Consider the following 22581-nt stretch of genomic DNA (forward strand, 5'->3'; position numbering starts at 1 on the left):
CTGTGAAAATGAAATCATATTTTATAACTTATATCATATGTATTGTTGTGATGGAAGAAAAATACTTACAACAATACTTTACAAATCCTACAATATAATTGTCCAAATAAAACCACTTTGTAAAGGACTTTTACATAATACAATGCCATGGAAGGTGTTTTTGAAGATCAAAATCAAAAGAAGAAAAAGAAAGAAAAAAGAGAAAGATCGTCAATATCCAAAAAATATGCAAGTTCAAAAATAATCAAGAGAAATTCAGCATCAACTGCTAGAGCGAAAATTGAGGAGGAGCTATTTCTAAAGTTGCAGTAACTAAAGTAAAGGAGGAGTGATGAAATTTGTTTTAAGTTATTGCTGTAGTTTTTAGCAAAATAAGTTGTTTAGTCTAAGATAATTTGAATTTTGAGTTTTAGTTAGGTTGTTTGAGTTGTTGAGATAGTTTTGATTGTTTTAAATTTCAAATTATGCCGATTATATTTTATGTTGGCTATTTTAAGCCCCCAATGCTTAATAAAATCATTGAAAACTATTAAAAGTCATTTCAATCAATTGAGAGTGATTTCGATCAATTCTTTTTACTGCCCCATCTTTAAAAATACCAGCAATTTTCAATGTCTACAAAGTGCTCTCCACACCCTCGCTCTATAGATATCTATGCAGGATCACAGAGGTGGCCAAAATTTAGTGTGGGTATATAGAGAGCTTGTTGCAGAAGAATGAGCAAGTGGCGAAGTGACCCAAACATGAGCCGATAAGCATAAAAGAAAAGAGAAAGTAGGAGAGAGTTTAAGATGGCGAACCTCTCTAAATAAAATAGAAGCAAAAATTGGCTCATGAGAGGTCTTAACCATCGACTTTTGTTGTGTCACGATGTTAAATCATGCACTACTTGGGAGACAACTTGTGATTGTCATAGTATAGGTTATAAAATTAAGAAAATATATAATAAAATAAAAAAATGTGTTGTGCCACTACCGAAACTAAAGCGCTTGGTGGGATGCCATCCACCTTTAATTTCTAACAACTCTCGGGGGTGTTTTTAGGTTCTAGGCACCAAGGGAATAGAGAAACGTGCATTAAAGAAAGCTAGTGATTGGGAAAAATAAAAGCTTCTGAAATAGGGCACCTCGCGCTGTGAACCTGCAGTTTGCACCGACTAAGTCTCGCACGTTAAGCCTTGCACCACGATTATGGATAAACTTTAAACATGAAAAATACCGTACCCGGCCTGTTTCTAAGCCAAAATAAGTTGATATATCGAGTTGACCTGACCTAGTGGACTTAATATAAGCCCTAGGCACAAAATTTCTTCTCATTTCTCACCTCTGCACCGCTCCTCTCGAATTTCTCTAGAAGTGATCGTGTAGCAACCTCTAAATTCACAAATTTTCTTTTTCTTTCACTACTTCAAGTATTTAGGTGAGTCTGCAACTGATTTAGAGTTATATACTTAATTGTTTGATCCATAGTTTGTTCAACCCTTTCCCTTTTTGTGTCCTAGGTTAGAAATCATAATGTCAAATCAATAACGGGCATGTGCGTTTGATCATATGTTATTGGGTGAACCAAAATCTCTGCCTTGTTGTGTAGAAGTATAGTGCTTGATAGATATTGCTTGAAATGTGAGTTTGAGAGCCCTTGGGATTGAACTTGAAATTGAAGTGTGAATTGTTGGGCTACTATTTGAATTGAAACTACATGCTTGATAATGATGTAGTACGATGCAAAATCAAATGTGAAACGACCCTACCCTATATATTGTTAACTCAGAATTATGCAAAGTGAAAAGTGCTTAGGGTCTTTGATATCTTGAATAATCGAGAGTGATATACTTTTTTAATTTGTAGTGGTATCTAGTCGATGACTTGAGTTAGTTAGGCAAATATAAGTAGCCGGATACAAAATCTAGTATCACCATGCTAGCAAATTAAGTATGGGATCATCCTAACCCTTTTAAATCTTCATTTTAGATACTAATTAATTAAGTTTGCTAGCCATCTAAAATGAAGTTTGATAGTCTATATTTTTTTAATCTGACAAGTACTATATGTGATATCAAGGGAATATAGAGGAAAAAGAAAAGTTGGTTCCATCGGTTGGAGCCAAAAGCGGACCTACATGGGACATAGTTTGTAATTGAGGAGCTCCATTAGTCGTGTTTGCACCTCATGTATCTGCACGGAGGTTTGGACCGAGGTGGATTGAAGAAGGCGAGGGTAAGGAGTGGTTTAAAAGCCACAAGGAGCAAGGTAGCACCCTGATGAGCGGATGGATAGTTGAATATATACCCCATATTCTATGTCAATTGGGACCTGACAACCGCAGTGGCCGGCCATAAGGGGGCAGATCATCACCTTCACCTCCACAACCTTAAATGAGTTGTTGTACATGCTGATTATTGATCCCACGTCACTTTAGGAGTTATACATTCTACCTCTGTATCAGTACATTCATCACACTCTAAAGTTTAGTGCAAGGTGGGCCCACCACTAACTAAAGGGGACTCACCAGACCTTCTAATTAAGCAGACACGCTAGAGTTTAGCTGAAGATTGTTTGCCGTTGTCTTATCCCTTGAACATACATGACACATATCACCCGGTAATGGGTGTGTATATATAGTATATGATCTTGTGGTGGCCTGGGTAAGGCCATTAATGAGGGGGCGGGGGTTAAGATCTATTATAAAGAAGGTCATGCTGTTAAAAAGCCTTAGGTACAACTTTGGATTCCTTGATTTTTATTTTCTATGCTTTTTCAGAAGATATATATTCCTTTTGAACTAACTAGAGTAGATATTTTTTTAGGACTGCATTAGTGCATTTTTCATTGTTAGTAGATTTTTCCTATGATGGATGCATGGATAGATGAAGGCCGTTCCGACAGAAAATTAGTTGTTACTGTGTAGTAAAGTGGAACCCATCACTAGTTATTTTTAGTTAATATGAGGGTATCATATGCATAAAACAAATGAGATATATATAGTTAGACAGGTATGAACGTACGTAACTTCCTTTCCCACTAACTATGCATGCCTCTTAATGAGTCATTTTGTATATATATATATAATAGGCAATTCGCAAAATTATATGCCAAGAAATAACAAAACTTTTTAAAGGTGTGTTTACCTGTGGTGGGATAAGGCATACAATCAATTTCATCTTTTATGCCAATTGGAACTCCATCCAATACCGATAATGCTTCACCTGACAACAATCACATTGACAAAAATATTAAAAAGACGATCGCGTTAATTTTCTTCTAATATATTACGCAAAATATCATCTACAAAAGAAAACAAAGGAAAAGCAAAGTAATTAATTTACTCGCATTTTAGGTTAAATAAATTTGACTAACCATAGAATTAGATGAAATTTTTAACGTATAAGTTAAATATATGTGAAGTACTAAAAAATTTCTCTTAAAAGAATTATGGTGTTACTTTCACATGTCTCTTTTTTTTTTTTTTTGGGAAATGAACTCTAATATCGAATGGGTTCTAAAAGTTATGTTACTATGGTAAAATGGAAATGCTAAAACTTTTTAAAAAATCACATAGAAAAATATGTGATTTATTTTGGGTAGCCTAAAACTGATACTAATATATTGCATTAATAGGATAAAGAGAGTAAAAGATTTATTATTATGTCATTGCTTTAATAAATATTTTAGAGAAATCGATATATACAATATGCTAATTTTCCGCCCATTTTAAATCTCTTGTTAACCAAACAAATTAGGTCCAATGATTTGTACAATATAATTTTCTAAAGCCTCTCAACAACTAATTATTAGGAGAGATAAAGGCTAATTGAGCCACATAATCCTTATGATTGAAATTATCAAATATCATTTACACCGTGTTGATATTCAATTTTGATAGTTTATAAATTTGATTAATTATTTAAGCTTCTACAGTTGCAAATAAAGTAGAATGAATATTACAAAAAGTTAAAATATTTTTCAGGAAATATTTCCATTTCATTTGGCCAAAATATACCCTAATATATTTAATTTTTAAATATTATTAATGTGAAAATCATTTTATTTCAAAATAAGTGCATGAATGAAGGATGTATGAAAATTAGATAAGTTATAATTCAATTATCATAACTAGTCCTTTTTATTACTCATTTTAGTCTGTTAATTTAAAAGGCTTGCTGAATTAATTAGGATTAAAGATTTGTCTCAATTTTTATTTCAATTGTGTCAATTTCAATCGCTTTGACTACAATCAAATTTTGATTGAAATAAATTTGGTCATATAATCCTAAATTCAACTCTAGTCTGACAATCTTATCTTAACCTTCATATATCTGCTCCGCTCCGACCGACCCGATCCACTCTTATTTTATTTCAAAATTTGATTGAAATAAAATTGTTCATATATTTTCCCTTTCACTCTCTCTAATCCACCCTTAATTAATTCCCCCACCTAATTAACCCTAAGATTTTTCTAAGATTCCAGAACGCCCTGATCCTTTAAAGGGTTCTTGTTTTTTTTTACCTCCTCCCAATTGATCAAGAATCAGAAATTCCAAAATTAATTTGGGGTTCTATATAAGAATGATAAGTTGGTATTTATCAACTTATCTCTTCATTTTTACTTAGGCTTTTGTTAATAATAAATACATAGTGCTGATTTTATTGTATATTTCAGGTTTTATATGGTATAGAAGAGTTTTGGTTGAAAAACAAGTCAATTAAAGAAAATGAGAAGATAAGAGTCATAAAAAAGCAACACATGGGAGACACTATTAGCATCATTGGCAGAATACAATTTTTTAGAGGTCTAGGGTCCGCACACCACACTTGGGGATTGAAAACTTGAAGATTTGAGTTGAAAAATCTCTTATACTTTTCTTCATTTCATGTTGAATATCTAAGTGTGTAGTATTTTATTACATGACTTTAATCTTGCTAATTATGAGGATATTCATTATAATAGTTTTGATTAAATATCTTGTTTTGCTTATATATTGAATGATTTTTTATCATTAATAAAGTGATGTGAATGCGTCTTTAATTATTCTTATTCTTTAACCCTAGGATTCACCTATTTAATTTTATTTGAGGTTGGGATAGATTAATTAACGAGAATTTGGAGTATTAACCCTCATTTAATTTTAATACTTATAGAAAACTACCTGTAGCCATATTTTGGTGTCCTTAATGCACTTAATCTAGCAAGAGACGGCCAATTAAGTAGTCTTGTTAGTGTCCGATTCCGAAAGAAACTACTATAGAATAGTTAGCTGAGATTAATTAGCATAAACTCGCTCTTATTTGTAAAATCGTGAAACAAATTAGATCGTTACTTGAGAGTGATTTTCCATGTATCCATGCTTGTGACCATTCATCATTTTTTACTTACTTTGTAGATTAGTTTATATTTATGCGTAAATAGTTATAGTTTTCTCAAAAATCAATTATTATTAGTGTTTGGTTTAGCATAGTTTGTGATAATTTCTAGCTTATCTATATACTGTTCTTTATGAGATTTGACCCTCGAATCATAATTGTTTAAATTATATCGTATAAGACTCTGTACGCTTTGAGAAGTTGATTTGGACATTATCAATTTTCACGTCGTTATCGGGGAAAATTTTGACCTTTTTGGGTTAGTTTGGGATCTAAACTTTCTTGTTTTGGTCCAAACTTGTGAATGTATTTGATTTTGGGAAAAAGGATAAATATATCCCCGAATTATTATAAATGGTACATCAATACCCTTCGTTATACTTTTGGGTTGTGTATGTCCTTACCGTCAATATTCTAGAACGTATATACCCTTAGAATAGACTGAGGGACACGTGTCATAATCTTAAAGGCTAGCACAAATTTAATTTAATTTTTACCCACAATTACAAAAACCCGCCCATCTTTCTCAATTTTAACCCAATCATGACCCAAATTGTAACCAAAGCACCCAAAATCAAAAGAGAAGTTCGGTAAGACAATCAGAACTCTCAAATTCCTCTTTTCTTAACTTCTACAACAAAGACTTATTTCAAACATTTAGATTTGAACAACATTTTCAAATGAAGAAGAACATGATTTTTTTTCCAGAAATCCTTTGGACAATTTCTTATTCTTCATCTTCTTCAACAAAAATCGTTTGTAGAACTTTTCAGTTAATTTGGCTGAAATCACTCATAAAGATTTGATTTTGAATGTATGAGATTGGAAAAACATGATGGAACTCAAATTCTTTAATTCAATTTCACCTATAAAACAACCACCAAGTCTTAATCTCTTCCCCACACTCAATCCACCAAGTCTTAATCTCTTCCCCACACTCAATCCACCAGAAAAAAACTTTTGACTTTCCACAAGTTTTGATATTTTTCTAACTCTTATTGTATATGCAGTTTTTCATGCCTCAATGAACACAAAACACAAGCACCCATGATTGAGCATAAATTAGAGAATGAAGCAGCCTAATAAGAGTTGGCTATGCTGACAAGGTGCACGTCGGCTATGCTAACACAAAAGAAGTGTACACCCAGATGGTGTTTGCTCATCTGGTATGCGCGGGGCTCGAAGGACTAGAAGAAAAAGAATTAATTTGTGGAAGAACTGACACCAATGCTTGTTTAAGTTAGGTTAGATTGGGAAAGAAGAAGAGAGTTTTTAACCGGGTAGGGGTGGGTTAAAATTATGAAAAATGGGTGAGTTTTTTTAATTGTGGGTAAAAATTAAATTAAATTCGGATAAACCTTTAAGATTATGACACATGTCCCTCTGTCTATCCTAAGGGTATATACGTTCTAGAATATTGACAGTAAGGACATACACGATCCAAAAGTATAGCTAGTGACGGATATTGACGTACCATTTATGATAGTTCGGGGGTATATTTGTCCCTTTTCCCTTTGATTTTTTGTATTTCTCTGTGTTAGTTAGATTTTATTTTTATTACTTGTGTCACTATGGCATTTTGGAATGAAAATGGTGGCAACCCATATTTTGATGATCCCTATCTATATTGTGGATGTGGAGGACCTCATTTTTAAAAAGATTGTGAAAATGCTCCTGGGAAAGAGATGTACAAAAAATCCCAATCCTATGATCAATGGGTATAATTTCAATTTACTTTGTGGTGAAGTTGGACATTGGGGTGATTTTTCCAATTATCCCCCCCACCCCCACCCCCCACCCAAAGTTATTCTAACGAATATGCTAGTTGTGCTTTTGAGTTTGATAGAAAAAATGACACGACAAAGTGAAGAACAAAGTACCAAATTTGAAGGCATTCAAACAAATCTCCAAACCCTTTTAGAGCAAGAAATTAGATTATAGGAGGATCTAAAACTTCTCAACCAATCCATCTTTGCAAATGTCAAGGAATTGAAAAGAGAAAAAGATTCATGTGAGGATATCGACCCCTCAAGTGTCATGAAATATCTATTCCTCAAGAAGAAATGATTAAAAATAAATGTTTCAAGCTCAACGGATAAGCCCAAAGTTTTTTATTAACACAATGAAAATGAAGAAGTGGTTCAACTTGAAGAAGAAGACGTAAGTCAAAGAAAAATCTCTAACCCTAGAAAAGAAGAGTGTATTGAATCTATCAGTACGTGTATTTTACAGATTTGGTACGATACATAATCCTTTCCTTAAAAAATCATTTGGACTCTTTACCCAATTCTAATATACTAAAAGCTTTTTCAAATACCTTTTTAAATGATTTTCTAAAAATAAGATGAGAACTCTGTTATGAAAAGTTTTGACTTAATTAAAAGACAATCATAACAGACAATAATAATTTCCTAATTGAATATAACATATCAAAATTTGAAAAAACATTTTAAATGAATAAGGCGATGGTAGGTACCTTGTTGGTATCGATGAGTTGATTGAGCAGCTTGTCTCAAGATATCGTGAGCGTCAAAGTTAATAAAAAATGACATTTGCATTGAAGGAGTAGATGAGTGCTCAACGGCTGATAAAAACCTTTCCATCACCTATCAAAAACAAAAACACTTAACTATTTTATTCAATATCCCATGGAAATGGTGTAACAAAGAGAGAACTTTTCTATTGAAACAAAATAAATGATGAATTTACGGGGAGTATATTTTATATATTTTCAATTTTATAATTTTATTACTAAAAATATTATTTCTTTAAATAATTTTTTCAATAAATCACTAATAATATAGAAAGAATATTATAATTTTTATTTGAAAAGGCTAACAAAAAATGATAATAGCCGAGATAATCTTGGAAATAAAATCATTATTTATTTCATGCAATGTCTATTTTATCCTTGACATTTTCAATCCTCCATCTATGTAATATCTTTTTATATTATGTATAATATTTATTTCTTTAACCTAGGTATTTGACTATTTATAGATTCTTATTTAAGTTCACTAACCATATAAGAAGAATAATATTTTCATGATTTTGTCACATAATATAATGCTAATTTTTTATGATTATTATTTTAATATTTCGTGTATTAAGTTTGTATATATATATATATATACTAATTTTGATACATGTGTGTTGCACGTGAATCTCAAATCAAGGTATACACTATTTTTTAAAATAATGCAATACATCTAAATCAAACATTTATGTAAACGATTATAAATGGAATAATAAAATATGGGTTCTATGAATATTTGAAAGTTTATCATTAGTGAAAATTCTCCCCTTCCACACTCTCCAACGAAAGAAACTGATTTAAATAGCATCCCCTTCCTCCAAATATTTGAAAACTACTCCCTTTTTCCTCTTTTAATCCTCATGATATTATACGATGATATAATTTCACTGTGAATTCTATTTTAGTGCTCCCAATCCACCATGCATGATCTCTTTCTAGGTCTGTTATGGACTTTATGTTCTCCAAAATATAATTTGTTTTCTTTAGAAATGATTTATTTTTACTTGTCTATATCCCACTCATTATTGTTGATATACTTCTTGACTTTCACCTCCACAACTTCTGCTTTAGTATTTTTTATGAAATAAAAAGCACTTTGTTGAATCCAATTATCATACTAAAAATTATAACTATCTGTTTTTGCTTATCATCAATTTTGATCATGTTCCACCTCTTCTCGCACCTATATCAATTTTTTCCAAACATGTGAAGTCCCAATATCCTTTGCCACCGCCAAATAATCTTTTTTGCAATACGTGTTCCACATTTAAGAACTCTATAATGAATTAGTAGATACCCTAAAATCCCATCATAATTTAGCAAAAAAAGGCATTGATACATCATGTAGTATCTAAATCCCACACCTCCTTTCTTTTGAGTAAAACATATATATATTTTTTCATGTCACCCAATATTTATCTTTATGCTCTATTTACCCCTTGAAGAACTTGACGAACATCTGATGAATTATGTTAATGTCGCCTTTAGGAGGATTCATGGTTGATAGTAGATATATAGGCATAGATTGCAACACATGAGCTATTAAAGCATATCTTCGCTATTTTGTCATGACTCTTCTATTAATCTCTCTCATGAGATCTTTAAATTGTGATATCCTTTTTTTTAAAAAACCGGGGCATCCAAGTAGTTAAAAGGAAAAGAACCTTGATATATTCCTGTCCATCTTTTCAACTTCTGTCCTAGTACCTCTAAGGCCTTCTCATGTAACTAGAAGAAAAACTCATTTTTATTGATTAGCATTCATGAAACATATTTCATATTTGATCAACATTTTCATCGTCTTTTTAATTGAATTTTTGTCTCCTAAAAAGAATAGAATGGTATCACTTTCATACGATTAATGATTTATTGTTAGATTTCATTTTGATATACCATACGTTTTGAATTCAACAATCTCATGAAGCTTATTCAAACCGCTAGCTAGCAAGCACTTCAGGAGCAATGATAAATATGATGGGTGATAGATGATATCTTTATTTTCAACCCCTAGATGAATGAAGAAACGATATGCCTGTCCATTCACAAATATTGAATACAAGTTGTTGGACACCAACCTCCATACCATATCAATAATGATTTCTAAGAAGTTAAAGTCCTTAGTACTTTTGTTAGGAAAATACAAGATGTCATGTCGTATGCTTTTGTCATATTTAGTTTCACAACCACATTCTATTAAATATTTTTTAGTATAATATCCCTGATTATTTTTTGTACCTATAACACATATTCTTTGATGCTTTTCCTCTTGATAAAACCAGTTTGATTTAGTGAAATTGAATTAGGTAGAATCCTCACAATGCTTTCATGAAACATCATGTACATGATTTTATTGGCAAAAGTACAAAGTCTTATAAACTTAGATCGATGAAAAGCTTAGACAATTTTTTTTGGAATAAGAACCAATTTTGTCAAGTCCGGAGCTAAAAGGGCAAAAACAATTGTCAAAAATTTCAAAAGGACATATCAATTTTTTTTTTAACCAATAGGGTAAAATCGCTCCTGAGGGAGCGATATCCTTCGAAGAAAATCAACTCCATCTACTCCGTTAAAATAAACAAAAATCGCTGCCCCAACAGCGATTTTGTCGATTTTTAAAAATTGTTTTTCTCTTAAATTCGCTGCCTTGTCAATTTTTTTTTTTAAAATCGGTACACCAGCACCGATTTTGTCAAATTTTAATTTTTTTTAAATGACTGCTTCAGCAGCCTTTTTAAAAAAGAAAATTTAATATCTCTGCAATAGCAGCGATTCTCTTTTATTTTTTTATTTTTCTTTTTAATTTTTTTTCCAAAACTTCTTTTAAAAAAAAAGTTTAAAGACAACGCTTTGGAAAAATAAAAGTTTTAGGAAAAAGTTTTGGAATAAAACGCTGCTCAGCAGCTATTTAAAAAACATATATAGAATTTAAAGAATTTTAAAGAAAATCGCTGCAATTGTAGCGACTTTAATTTAATTTTCTATGTAAAAAAAAGAAAAAACACTGCTCGAACAACGATTTTTTTAAAAAAAAATAAAAACTGACAAAATCGCTGCCGATGCAGCGATTTTTTTTTTTTTTTTAAAATTTTGTTGGCAAATTTGCTGCTGTGGCAGCGATTTTATGAATTTGTTTTTTTTTTGACAAAATCGTTGCTATATATGGCAGCGATTTTGATATATTTTAACGTAACAGAGTAGACTGAGTTAATTTTCTCCGAAGGATATCGCTCCTAAGGGAGCGATTTTACCCTTTTGATTAAAAAAAATTAATGTGCCCTTTTGGAATTTTTGACAATTTTTTTTTTGCCCTTTTGGCTCCGGACTCCAAGTTTGTGAGTGTTATGAATGTTGGAAGATTGTATCCACACAAAAAAAACCTTGACCATTTTGGTGATGTCTTCTCCAATAATATCACAACATTTAAGTTTCAAGAAAATCATCCTGCCTATTTGTGCCATCTCCTTTGAGAGCACAAATCAATGTCTTAAACCTCTTTATGTTAGGATTTTGCTCTGATTTTCTTACCTTATTTGAAGTTTATTTTTTTTTAATAGAAAAGAAAAAATATTACCATAAATATTTTTACTTTTCCTGTTCAGGAAAATATAATTTTCTTTCATATTTGGTTTATTCTTTCCTTAAAGGGAAAGTTTGGAGATGTATAAATTGAAGATCCCTATTTTCATAACATAACACAATAGAATTCACAATGTAGTCGCTTAAGAGTCTTGTTTATTGAGAGATTTTCTCCTAAACATATTTATGTTTTTTTAATATTAGTTTTCAATATGCAGGTCGCTTGACCAAACCATATTAATAGTTTATCTTTAGTATATTTTTACTTGTCGTCTGATTTGTCAACCATATGATTTGAAATTGTAAATTTCCGCATGACGCCCTAATCACCTTCATAACCCAACACTTTAATATATGGCAGTCTGACCATTTCCTTATTTTGATTCTGGGAAATCAAGTTAGGAATGTTGTCTAACATTCTTGGTTGTTCAACACATCTATATTTTTAAACTGGTCCTTAGGGAAAGTAACTGTTGTTGCATCAATTTGTTCATTTGAATTCACAACATTCCATTGAATTATTTGTACCTCACTAGTGTACAGTTTCTTCATCCTACCTTTGATATATGAGCGTGAAAACTTGTCTTTATGCCCCTATATTTGAATCATTTCATGCCTGCCTTTTTCTTCCGGTACTCTTCTTTATATACAAATATTTCCTTAGTTCAATTTGTACTCTTTTTTAGTTCAAGTGTATTTTCCTATAAGGGTGTAATTTTCAGTTTGTCTCCTTCAGTTCGATAACATCTTCCAGAATAGTCATTTATATCAAAAATATTACCAAAAGTCTATATGCTTTACATTAGAATGACTTTCTTGATCTTTTTCATCTTGGTATTAATTTCTATAAAATAATCTCCCACAAAGTGTATCACCCCATGCTTCTTTAACAATATTTTGAAATTGAGGATGATTGACCCAAAAATTGAGAAACTTGAATGATTTGATCACAACCTTTTCCTCTAAGCTGCACTGGACTAGTAATGAAGCATGATATGATCCTTGTTTAACTAAATGTTGTACATTGTTGTTGGGAAGAATGTATAAGAACTCTTGTTCTATCCAATTTCTTGAAAAATACAATTCCCTTCAATCTTGACATTCCATTAAATTAAGCTTATTCCCAATCTTGAGCAACTCTATTAGCACATTATTATTCATATATATATATATATACATTGAGAAAAAATCTCATGTAAGTTTCTCCTCCCTTCCTTAAGTATGACATTAAAATCACCTTCTACTATCCATGACTCACTACTACTTACCTCAGTTATACTTTCTATGTCTTCCCACAATTCCACCTCTCTATTGCATTACACCTGACATAATTGAAGTTATTTTGAAGAGCTTATTAAGAAAACTGAACCTCATAATTATTTGTTGAGGCCTGTCAATTTTTCTTCTTTTCAGAATATTCATATCTTGATGATGAGTTTGTCGTCACTGTATTTTTAAAATTAAGTCTTCTTTTATATTGTCTAGATCTTGGAAATATTTCACTAGAGCTATAAATGAATGAAAAGTGATGACTGTTGCTAAGTGATGTATTTTTTTGGTGTTGTTTGATTTTGTTTTCCTTGAATGCTCCTTCCACCCATCCATTCCTTTGTTGAATCAACACCTATCGTACGTATTCGGTATATCCCCTGAGGTGAGGTCTGATTCTTTTCGTGCAAGGTCTTAAATTCATTCTATGTACTATTTTCTTTACTTGATTGTTGTTCATCCTTTGGTGGTTGCTTCCGATTTCAGACCTTCGATCTCCTTTCCCCACCTTCCATAATTTTTATTTATTTTTCTGGATTTGAAAATTCTCTTTATCAATAGCTTAATTTGCTTCCTACTTTTGGGTGTAATTTATTCATTTGATTACCTTTGCTTCCTCTTCCTCGCTCTTTCTTGAATACAATTTCGGATGTAGTGCATAATGTTCTTGTTCATTATGACCATGTAACCTACAATCGACTCCAATATTTTGATATTTAATTTAAAGTACGCACTGGATATGACCATTGTTGTTGATCAGTTAAATAAAAACATGATTAATTGGTAGGCATTATTGGGTTTAATTTACCGGCAACTAGGGTGGGTAGTTGAAAGCGTTTTCTTATGTTGTAGGGTTGCCTGATACTAATATTGTCTTGTATTGCTTAACCCATGTTCTACCGCCATCTATCAAGTTTCAAAAAAAATAAATTGTGAAGACATACGTTATCTTTTTCAGATTCTATGTATTTGGACTACAATTTTTTAGTTAACAACTCAGTAATTAATCATTCAAAGATTATAGTTATAAGATCAAGAGACAGAAGAACTAAGACTATCTATTTCTCTCTAATCATCGACTGCCATTCAATGTATATATTTGTAGAGTTGCAGTAGGATACAATGCAAGTAATAATAGTTAAAACATATCCGAACACATACTGGAATGGACACACATGCACTAATAATAGTACAAAAATTACTTATACAAGGGTGGATGATGAAAAAGTTATTATATGATGATTCATAATAATAATAATAATAATAATAATAATAATGAAAGGATTGTTATGCGGTGATTAATATGAAGGAATTGTTATAAGTTGATTCGTAATAGTGTTATTAAGCGAGGATTACTTACTTTAACCACACTTTCTTAGAATAAAAATATGCAAGTACTACATTTCTTAAAATAAAATTCAAAAAATAAGAAAAAGCAATAGGATAAGAGAATTATCACACACATTTTAATGGTATATTATACGTGTGAGAAATATTTTCAATGTAAGTAACACGATATAATATAATTTATATTTATTTATATAAGAGTAGAAATGAGAAAAAGAATAATAATTAATACCTTGGTGGGTGTAATAAGCTTAGAATTATAAGCAGTTGAATAATCCAATATGGTCCACCTACTGAAGCTGTATAGAGGCTTTGGAGCTACCATACATCCCAATGCCTGCCTAACTTGCTCCCTTGGAGACGCTCCACTTTGATTTTCTTCTTCTTTTCCACCTGTAACCAATTAGGTACTCTATTTAATTTATTTTAATAAATGAATGCTTTACGCCTAACTATTAGATTGGGCCTAATTTAATTAAATAAGAGGAAATTTAATACATGCACTGAACATCGGGGCGTTTGATATTGCTGGTGAGCATTTAATTTAAAGCAGTATAACAAACTATTACTATAAAGTTATGAAATCAATAGTTGGTTTGAATTTTAAGTGACATCTAAAAGTTTGGCATGAATAACAAACTATTACTATAAAGTTTGAAGGTGATGGGCAATTAATTGGAGTAATTAAGTTGAACTATGGACGGAAGAATTGATCGTTAGGTCTAGAAAAATGGAGAAATGACATGAATAGACAACACCCCAACATAAATTGGCACAAAATAGCTTAAAAGTATTTGACTAAATATGATATAAAAATAATTGACATAAAGTAGCCAGTTGGCCACAATGTTGGGGTTCATTTTTTTAATAGCATATTGTCTCGGCTGCTATTTTTTTTAAAATGAAAACGAAATCCTTAATTAACACATTAAAGAAGGCTACACCCACTTTTTTTTTTTAATGCTTTAATTAACTCATTAAATTACGATTCGTAGCTACATGCTAGAGAGAGGAGAGAGGCGAACGAGATTGGAAGAAGGAGGAGAGAGGCGAGCGAGAGAGGGAAGAGATTGGAGAGAGGCAAATTGAATTTGTATATCTATTAGATAATTGTATATATATGTAACTGGTATACATATGTATCAATGATTGTATTTGTATATATATATATATATATATATATATATATATATATATATATATATATATATATATGTATCAATGTATACAATAGTATTAACAAAATACAATTTGTATCAATGAATAAAATGTATACAATCATATCAATTTGTATTTGTACATGTATAATTTATTTTCATCATTTGTATCAACGAATACATGTGTATCACTAAAGAGATCTGTATAGTTGACACTTATAATTTGTATTAGTTTCTCAGCATGTGCGTTGCACGTATGTATCATATCATATAGTACACGATGTTATAAAATAGAATGAATATTACTAAATTAAAGCTTTTTTAGTACATAATTATAATTGAAAGAATATTGGACAAGTTCTTTCAAATGATTAATACAAATTTTCATAAAGTTAATTATTTTTTGAGACAAAAATGACCAGATCTCATTGAAATATTTCAAAACACATTCAAAAAATTTTAATATGGGGAGAAAGTGATATTTCTTAAGTAGTATTGTTCTTTACTTTACTCAATTTGGTAAACAAACTTAACCAACAAAATAGAAAAATAATATCAAGATAAAAAAATGATCAACAATAACTTTTCCTCTTGAGGTTACGACTGTAAATGATGGACACCATTTAAATACAATTATTCTCTTAGATATTAATACTTGAAATTTAATATGTGCATGACACTAAGAACGATTATCATAAATATTTTAATATTTTATCTTTAAACGTGATATATCTTTTATAAAATATTATTATTCAATTAATATTTGAGTAAGTCCATGATATAGATGTAATTTTACAAAAAAAAAAGTGTACCTATATAGTGAATATCAATACTTTTATAAGTTATTTATAGAATATTTTATTTTATTTTATTTAATTTAAGATCATTTTATGATCAATGACTACTTTCTTATCATTTTTATATAGCTAGCAAATAGTGTATCTTGTGACATAAAATTTTCTTAGATCAAAATGAATACAAAATAACAGGAAATTCATACTTAAAAAGAATCATACTCAACATAAATATAAGAAAGTAAAAATATGTGGATCAATTCATAGACAATGAAGAAGGAAGGCGAAAATATATGTTCATGCTATATTCACCCTAGTGTTTCATTTGATTGAAAATTGTTGCCACCAACACTTTACTTTTTCCGTTCATTTTTACTTACACATCTATTAAAAAATAATTATTATCACGGTTATATTATCATATTATAAGTAAAAGTGAAATCTATTTTTGAAATAGTAGACTTAACATCAAAACTACTAATTCAATGGACTACGTTGATGCCCGATGTATTAGCAAAATTAGGAAGAAACTCCTTCATTTGAGGTTAAAAGAATAAGAAATGGAATTACAAAGAAGAAATATCTTACCCCAATCATGTGCCTTTTTTGTATTTGTTTATTTATTATTGTCTCTCCCACATCTTTATCTATTTATTTTATTAGAAAAAATAATTCACAATGTGTGTATTTAAATTCTCTCTCGAAGGAACACACAAAAGAAATTATTCAAGAAACAAAATAAGAAAAATAAATGAAAATTCTCGCGCACTATATATAGAAGATTTATGTGTTAAGCAAAGTTCATAGATAATTGCATATTTCTTTGTTCTCTTCTTTTCTTCTTTGATAGAAAGTCAGTACCTAAATTTCAATGCTAAGAACTTCAGCGAAACATATCAATGGATTGGGGATGAATCATTTATGAAAATTTTAACTGATCTCAAATTGTCACAGAAAAGAGATCCCCTAGAATTTATAAGGAGTGAATGGTTGTGATTTATGACCGAAGAAACATGAAGGTAGAAATTGTTGTGACTATTTGTAGGAAATTAGTCTTTTTTTCAATAAATAAAACATGTAGGTTAATTAAAAGAGTATTAATATTCTAAAATGATAGAAATAATATTGATGTATGTATGTGATGACAATAGTCCGAGGAAAATATGAGTGTGAATTGATGAATGATTTGCTACAATTTGTTTACCAACTCTTTCTCATGTGGTACCTCGAATTTCGTTGGGTTTCGAACTTAATCAACTATTGCAAATAACAATTGAGATTTTTTAAGAAGAAGAAGAGTAGAAAACCTAAAAAAATTGTAGTTTAAAAGTGAGAGGAAACCCTCTATTTATAGCTAGCAAATAGTAGTACTATGAATATGTTCTGATTATGCCTTATCAGATAAGTCACAACCCTTCAAAAAAGTCCCTGCTCATCGAACAAGACATAACCCTTTGAAAAAGTCAAAACTCATCGGATTAGGCACAACCCTTTGGTAAAGTCACAATCCTTTGGAAAAATCACAATCCTTTGGAAAAGTCACAACTCATCGGAAATGTCACAATCCATCAATAAAGTCGCAACAATTTGAAAATGTCACAACCCTTTGGAAAAGTCACAACTCATCGCAAAAGTCACGATCCATTAATGTAAAAAGATTTCAACTTTTAAAATAATATAATTATATAAATAAAATAAACTGAGTATTTTTAAAACTTAAGTGTTCACCCTGAGATGCAAAGATTAATCTAGAAATAGCCACCTCACTTGTAATAAGTATATATAAAAAGAAAACAAGTAAAGGGAATTAAATAGCAAATTAACCTTCATAATAGTGAAGTGGAACATATAGAGGTGACTCTTGCAACTCAGCAAATGTAACAAGCTGCCAAATGAAACTATCTGTCAGTAATAAAATACACATAACTTGAGCATATATAGCTTAATATAATATGAGATAAAATTAATGTACCTTGTGAATTAAGTTATTTCTCTTGAGAAAATAGAGCATAATGGATCCAAAGATGGGCGTTTCCAACAACCATGCAAACACTTTAACAAGAAACCCGGCCATCCTAGGGGCTGCATATAAATATACTAAAATTGTAATATAATCACAAAATAACATATTCAGTGTAGAAGGTCTAAAAATGAACACAAATCTTATTACTATCTCAGAGGTGAGGAAATGAAACTATTTCTGATAGACCCCTGACTCAAAACAAAATTTAACTAATTTTCAAATTGCAAATTAAACGTTGTATTAATTTTATTCATGATAACTTATATCTTAACTAGCTATTAAATGATGTGTAACTTATAATTATTTTTTACATAAATAAAAAGGAAAACAAAATTTAATTAAGTTAAACAACCTTCTCCAACAATTATGATCAATCAACCATATTTTATGGCCGTTGCCTTTTTCATTAAATGCTGAAACGTATACACTATACACCTTTCACCTCCAGGTTTACCCCATCCTATCTTCACTTGCATCAAGCATTTCATTTTATTATTTTTTGAATTTTCGTTAAGGGGATTAAAATATATATAAAAAAAGGAATTAATTATATAAAAATATTTAATATTTCTAATTTTTCAATGAAAGAAATTCATCTAATGATCAACTTTGTAAAATAAAGATGATTTTAAGGTAGGAGAATTAAATCATAAGAAGATGATTCGTCCTATCCGATCTATTTAATAATTCAAGAACTCATCAATCTCCCATAGTCATACTAAATAATTTATTTTAATTAAGAAATCAAATAAAAAAGATTAAAACTTAGTAAAATTTGATAGATTGAGTTTTAACCAATTATTTAGTCTAACTCATCTCAATTGATCAAATAACATTTAGGTAAATTAATAACTCATCCGTTTATTCACTCCATCTAAATCCAACCTAATCTATTCATTAATTTAACACCCTATAATAAGATGAAGCAAAAACCAGGACAATCTTTAAAAAAATAAAAGTGTATATTATAGAATCATCGAAAAGTTTTAAAAATATTTTCTCCTTTGGTATATATGAGTAAGTTAACATTTTTAATATCAATTGTTGAAGTGATGTGAAAGAGAAAAATGAAAAGAAAGCAATATAATTAGTAAATAAGATGAACCTTTGACGTTGGCTGTGAGATAAAATTGATTACTATTGGGACCAACATCAACATCTTCAACAGCTTTGTAAATCTCTCCTTTAGTCTTCAAAAATCCCATTTTTATTTGAGAGAGAGAGAGAAAGAGAGAAGAGTGGGTGGAAGTGAGTGGAGAAGAAGAACAAGAAATGGGGTGGTATATATCAAAGTTTTTTATTTATGGGACAAAACAACAATTCAACTTACGTTGCCCATGCAAATTTTCTTTCTTTCTTTCTTTCTATATACTCTCTCCATTCATTTTTACTTGTCACTTTTTGACTTGACAGACTTATTAAAAAAACAATTATTGATATACATATTTTACCATACTATTCCTATTAAATGATGTTTAATATTAAATTTTTGAAAAATAATTTAAAGAATAAGTATTTAGTGTTGAGGGTAAAACCTAGAAAAAATAATTATCTTTTTTTTTTATATGATAAAAATGACAAATATATTTTAGAAACAAATGACAAACAAAGTGAACGAAGAGAAACTAGCTATTTATAGAGATGTTTTTGTAGTTTTCACTATTAGAAGGGATTCTCTTTGTAAAAGCAAAAGTTAGGGAGGGTCCATTCCAATTGTAGAACAAACAATTCTTTTGACATTTTCTAAGCATAAGCGTTACAAACACTCACTAATTTGTCATTTTCCATTTCTCTTTGCTTCTCATTCTTACTCTCTTTTTTTTTTCTTTTCTTAAAACAACAAAAAAATATTACTAGTACATAGCAGCCCAATTGGCGCACTCATTAACCATCGCTAATTAAGTATTAACAAGAATTATTATCGTTTTTCCTACATTTTTTTCACTTTCGTTAAAAATTTGTATGTAAAAAAAACACTTAAAATTTGTCCTTTTTACTTTCATCATATTTTTCTTTTTCAAATTTTACCCTAATTTTTTTTTTAAAATTTTTATGGAAAGACCCCATCTGTATCTTTTTTTTTTTAAAAAATAAAATAAAATGAAAATAGGGCATAGCCCATTTATTAAATAGCTAAAAACTGTACCAAAAGGAAATGAGCCATTTGAGGAAATGAAATAAGACAACAAACAGAAAATGACCCCATTAGTATCATCCCCTTCGACAACCTTGTTTATTTATCTTTTCAACAAGCTGTTGCATTCTGACACTCATTGGGAGCAGAGTCGACTTAATAAGATTGGAGGCCTAAAGCGAAATCCTAAAAATGGGCCTTAATATTATTTTTATTTTATATTTTTTAAAAGAACAAGCATCATATATACTTTTATTTAAAATTTGCTTTTCTAACTTTTTTAAATGCGAATTCATTAATTACTGTTTTATAATCAATTTTTTTTAGTAATTCCTTTTCAATTGATAATATAGCTAATTCATTCATTCTCTCATGAGACATTGTTGATCTTAGATTTTATCAATTGTAGTTTGAAAAATTTCTTTCAATTGAAGCAACAATTATAGAAATTATTAACATTATTCTATAAGCAATATATGCATTAGGAAAAGAATCAAGTCTTTTTATTTGATTTCAAGTATTTCCATTAGATCATTGTCTTCCACTTGTATTGTTTCTCTTAACACTTTTAATTCAAAGAATAAATCTAAACCATTAATATCAAAATAACTATTATGTATTAAAGAAAGTTCAATGTTAAGACAATGTTTTTTTAAAATTCTCATCATCTAGAAACCAAAATATTTTCATATGCTTCAAACTATTCAAAACAAGATGTATACGTAAGAATTAAGAATATCAACAATAATAAGGTAACAGGAAAAAATTATAAAATAAAGTTGGAATAATAAAACCTGGCACGAATTTGATAAGTTGATATAACAATATCAAAATAGTGTTGCGTTCCTTCAATATAATGATTGCTTGTCGCACTTCTTGAGATTTTGAAGAAGACACTCAAAAGCAAATTTTATGTTTTTTTCAACTTGTACTTAACAGTAAATCAAAAGATTTTGTAGGAGAGAGTTCAATATTGAGAATAAAAATAATAAAAAAGATGATATAAGGTAAATAATAACATAAGGTCAAATTCTTAGAGATAACCAAGGAAGCATATATTTCCCACTTAAGAAAATTATTCCCCAATAATGTTTCGTTCACTTTCCTAAAGTGGGAAATCTAACAACATTCTTTTTTACTTCTTACATGTTTTTTATAATTTAAAAGTACATATAATTTTTTTCTATAATATGTATAAGTACTTTTTTTTAAATGGGGGCCTCCAAAAATATTGGGGCCCAAGCGATGGCTTTAGTGGCCTAGTAGTTAAGACGGCCCTGTTTGGGAGTTGATCAGTCTAGAAGAAAATAAAAAGTATCAGAGTTAGCTAATGTTACTTATATATATTCCACAAAATGATAAAGATCAGAGTTAATAAATATAGTTGGGATAGAGGAAGAAAATACTCCATTTGTTCCTATTTATATGTCGTCCTTACTAAAAACAAATGGTTCTGAATACCCCCTCCGTTCCTATTTATATGTCATCATTTTATTTTATATGTCATCCTTACTAAAAATAGATGGTCCGTAATATTTATCATTTCACAAAATCAATGCATAAATGACATTATTCTTCCTATTTTACCCTTTGAAAGTTCTTAGCCTTGGAAATATACAGTTGTTGAACATAGAAAAATTAAGTAATTAATCATGTTCATTGGTCAAATTAGTTAATTAAAGTAAATCAATTCATGTTCATTTATAGAAAACCTGACTTCAAGAGAACACTAAATAAGGATACAATGGTAAGCTTACCTAGTTTCTTCAGGGGAGTAAAACCTAAAATGGTGACATATAAATAGGAACGGAGGGAGTAGTTGTGTAATACCTCGGAAAATGGAATTTGAGTTTGGAAAGGAGTTGCAAATTTTGGGTTGACTGATGCAGGATCTACGGTTCATAGAAGGTTCTATAGGCCGTACAAGGCATCCGTAGGAAGGGTTTCAAAAATTTGGAAAATGTCAAGTCTCTGATGATGGTTTATGTATGAACATGACGAGCCGTAAGATTTTCTATAGGCCATAGGAAGTGTGGTAGAGTTGATGCAAACTTGGTGAATTTTGGGAACCTTGGACCTATGGGTCGTGGGATTTGTTACAGACCGTAGGATGGGTTCTGTGACAAGGTGTTTGGACTTGGAGGGTTTTAGTCACTTGGCTTCTATGGGTGATGTTTACGAACCATAGAAGAGGTGACGACCCATAGTAATGATTCGTTGACTAGGACGGTCCGTAGGAAGACCTATAGTCGTAGGTCAGAATCGTAGAAGTCACTCGATAGTTTTAAGCAAGGGTATTTTGGTCTTTTCCTACAAATCTAACCCCTAAACTACATCGTTTTAGCCTTATAAGTACCCATATAGGCCGTAGAAGGCAGCCGTAGG

At 30.2% G+C, this 22581-nt stretch overlaps 1 protein-coding gene across 1 annotated transcript in view; it reads right to left on the reverse strand.

Moving 5' to 3' along the window:
* Positions 1-22581, reverse strand: part of LOC125823082 (fatty acid amide hydrolase-like) — a 339008-nt gene that overhangs the window by 34263 nt on the left and 282164 nt on the right. The window contains exons 2-7 of the mRNA XM_049502504.1: positions 19168-19272; positions 18012-18121; positions 17864-17924; positions 14321-14481; positions 7837-7966; positions 3128-3205 (exon numbers count right to left, since the gene is read on the reverse strand). Of these exons, the coding sequence (XP_049358461.1) occupies positions 3128-3205; positions 7837-7966; positions 14321-14481; positions 17864-17924; positions 18012-18121; positions 19168-19267 (640 nt within the window). The 5' untranslated portion in view covers positions 19268-19272. The remainder of the gene's footprint in view (positions 1-3127; positions 3206-7836; positions 7967-14320; positions 14482-17863; positions 17925-18011; positions 18122-19167; positions 19273-22581) is intronic.

Source organism: Solanum verrucosum, unplaced genomic scaffold (assembly GCF_900185275.1).
Source record: "Solanum verrucosum unplaced genomic scaffold, falcon-dt-bn FXZP01000301.1, whole genome shotgun sequence".
NCBI lineage: Eukaryota > Viridiplantae > Streptophyta > Magnoliopsida > Solanales > Solanaceae > Solanum > Solanum verrucosum.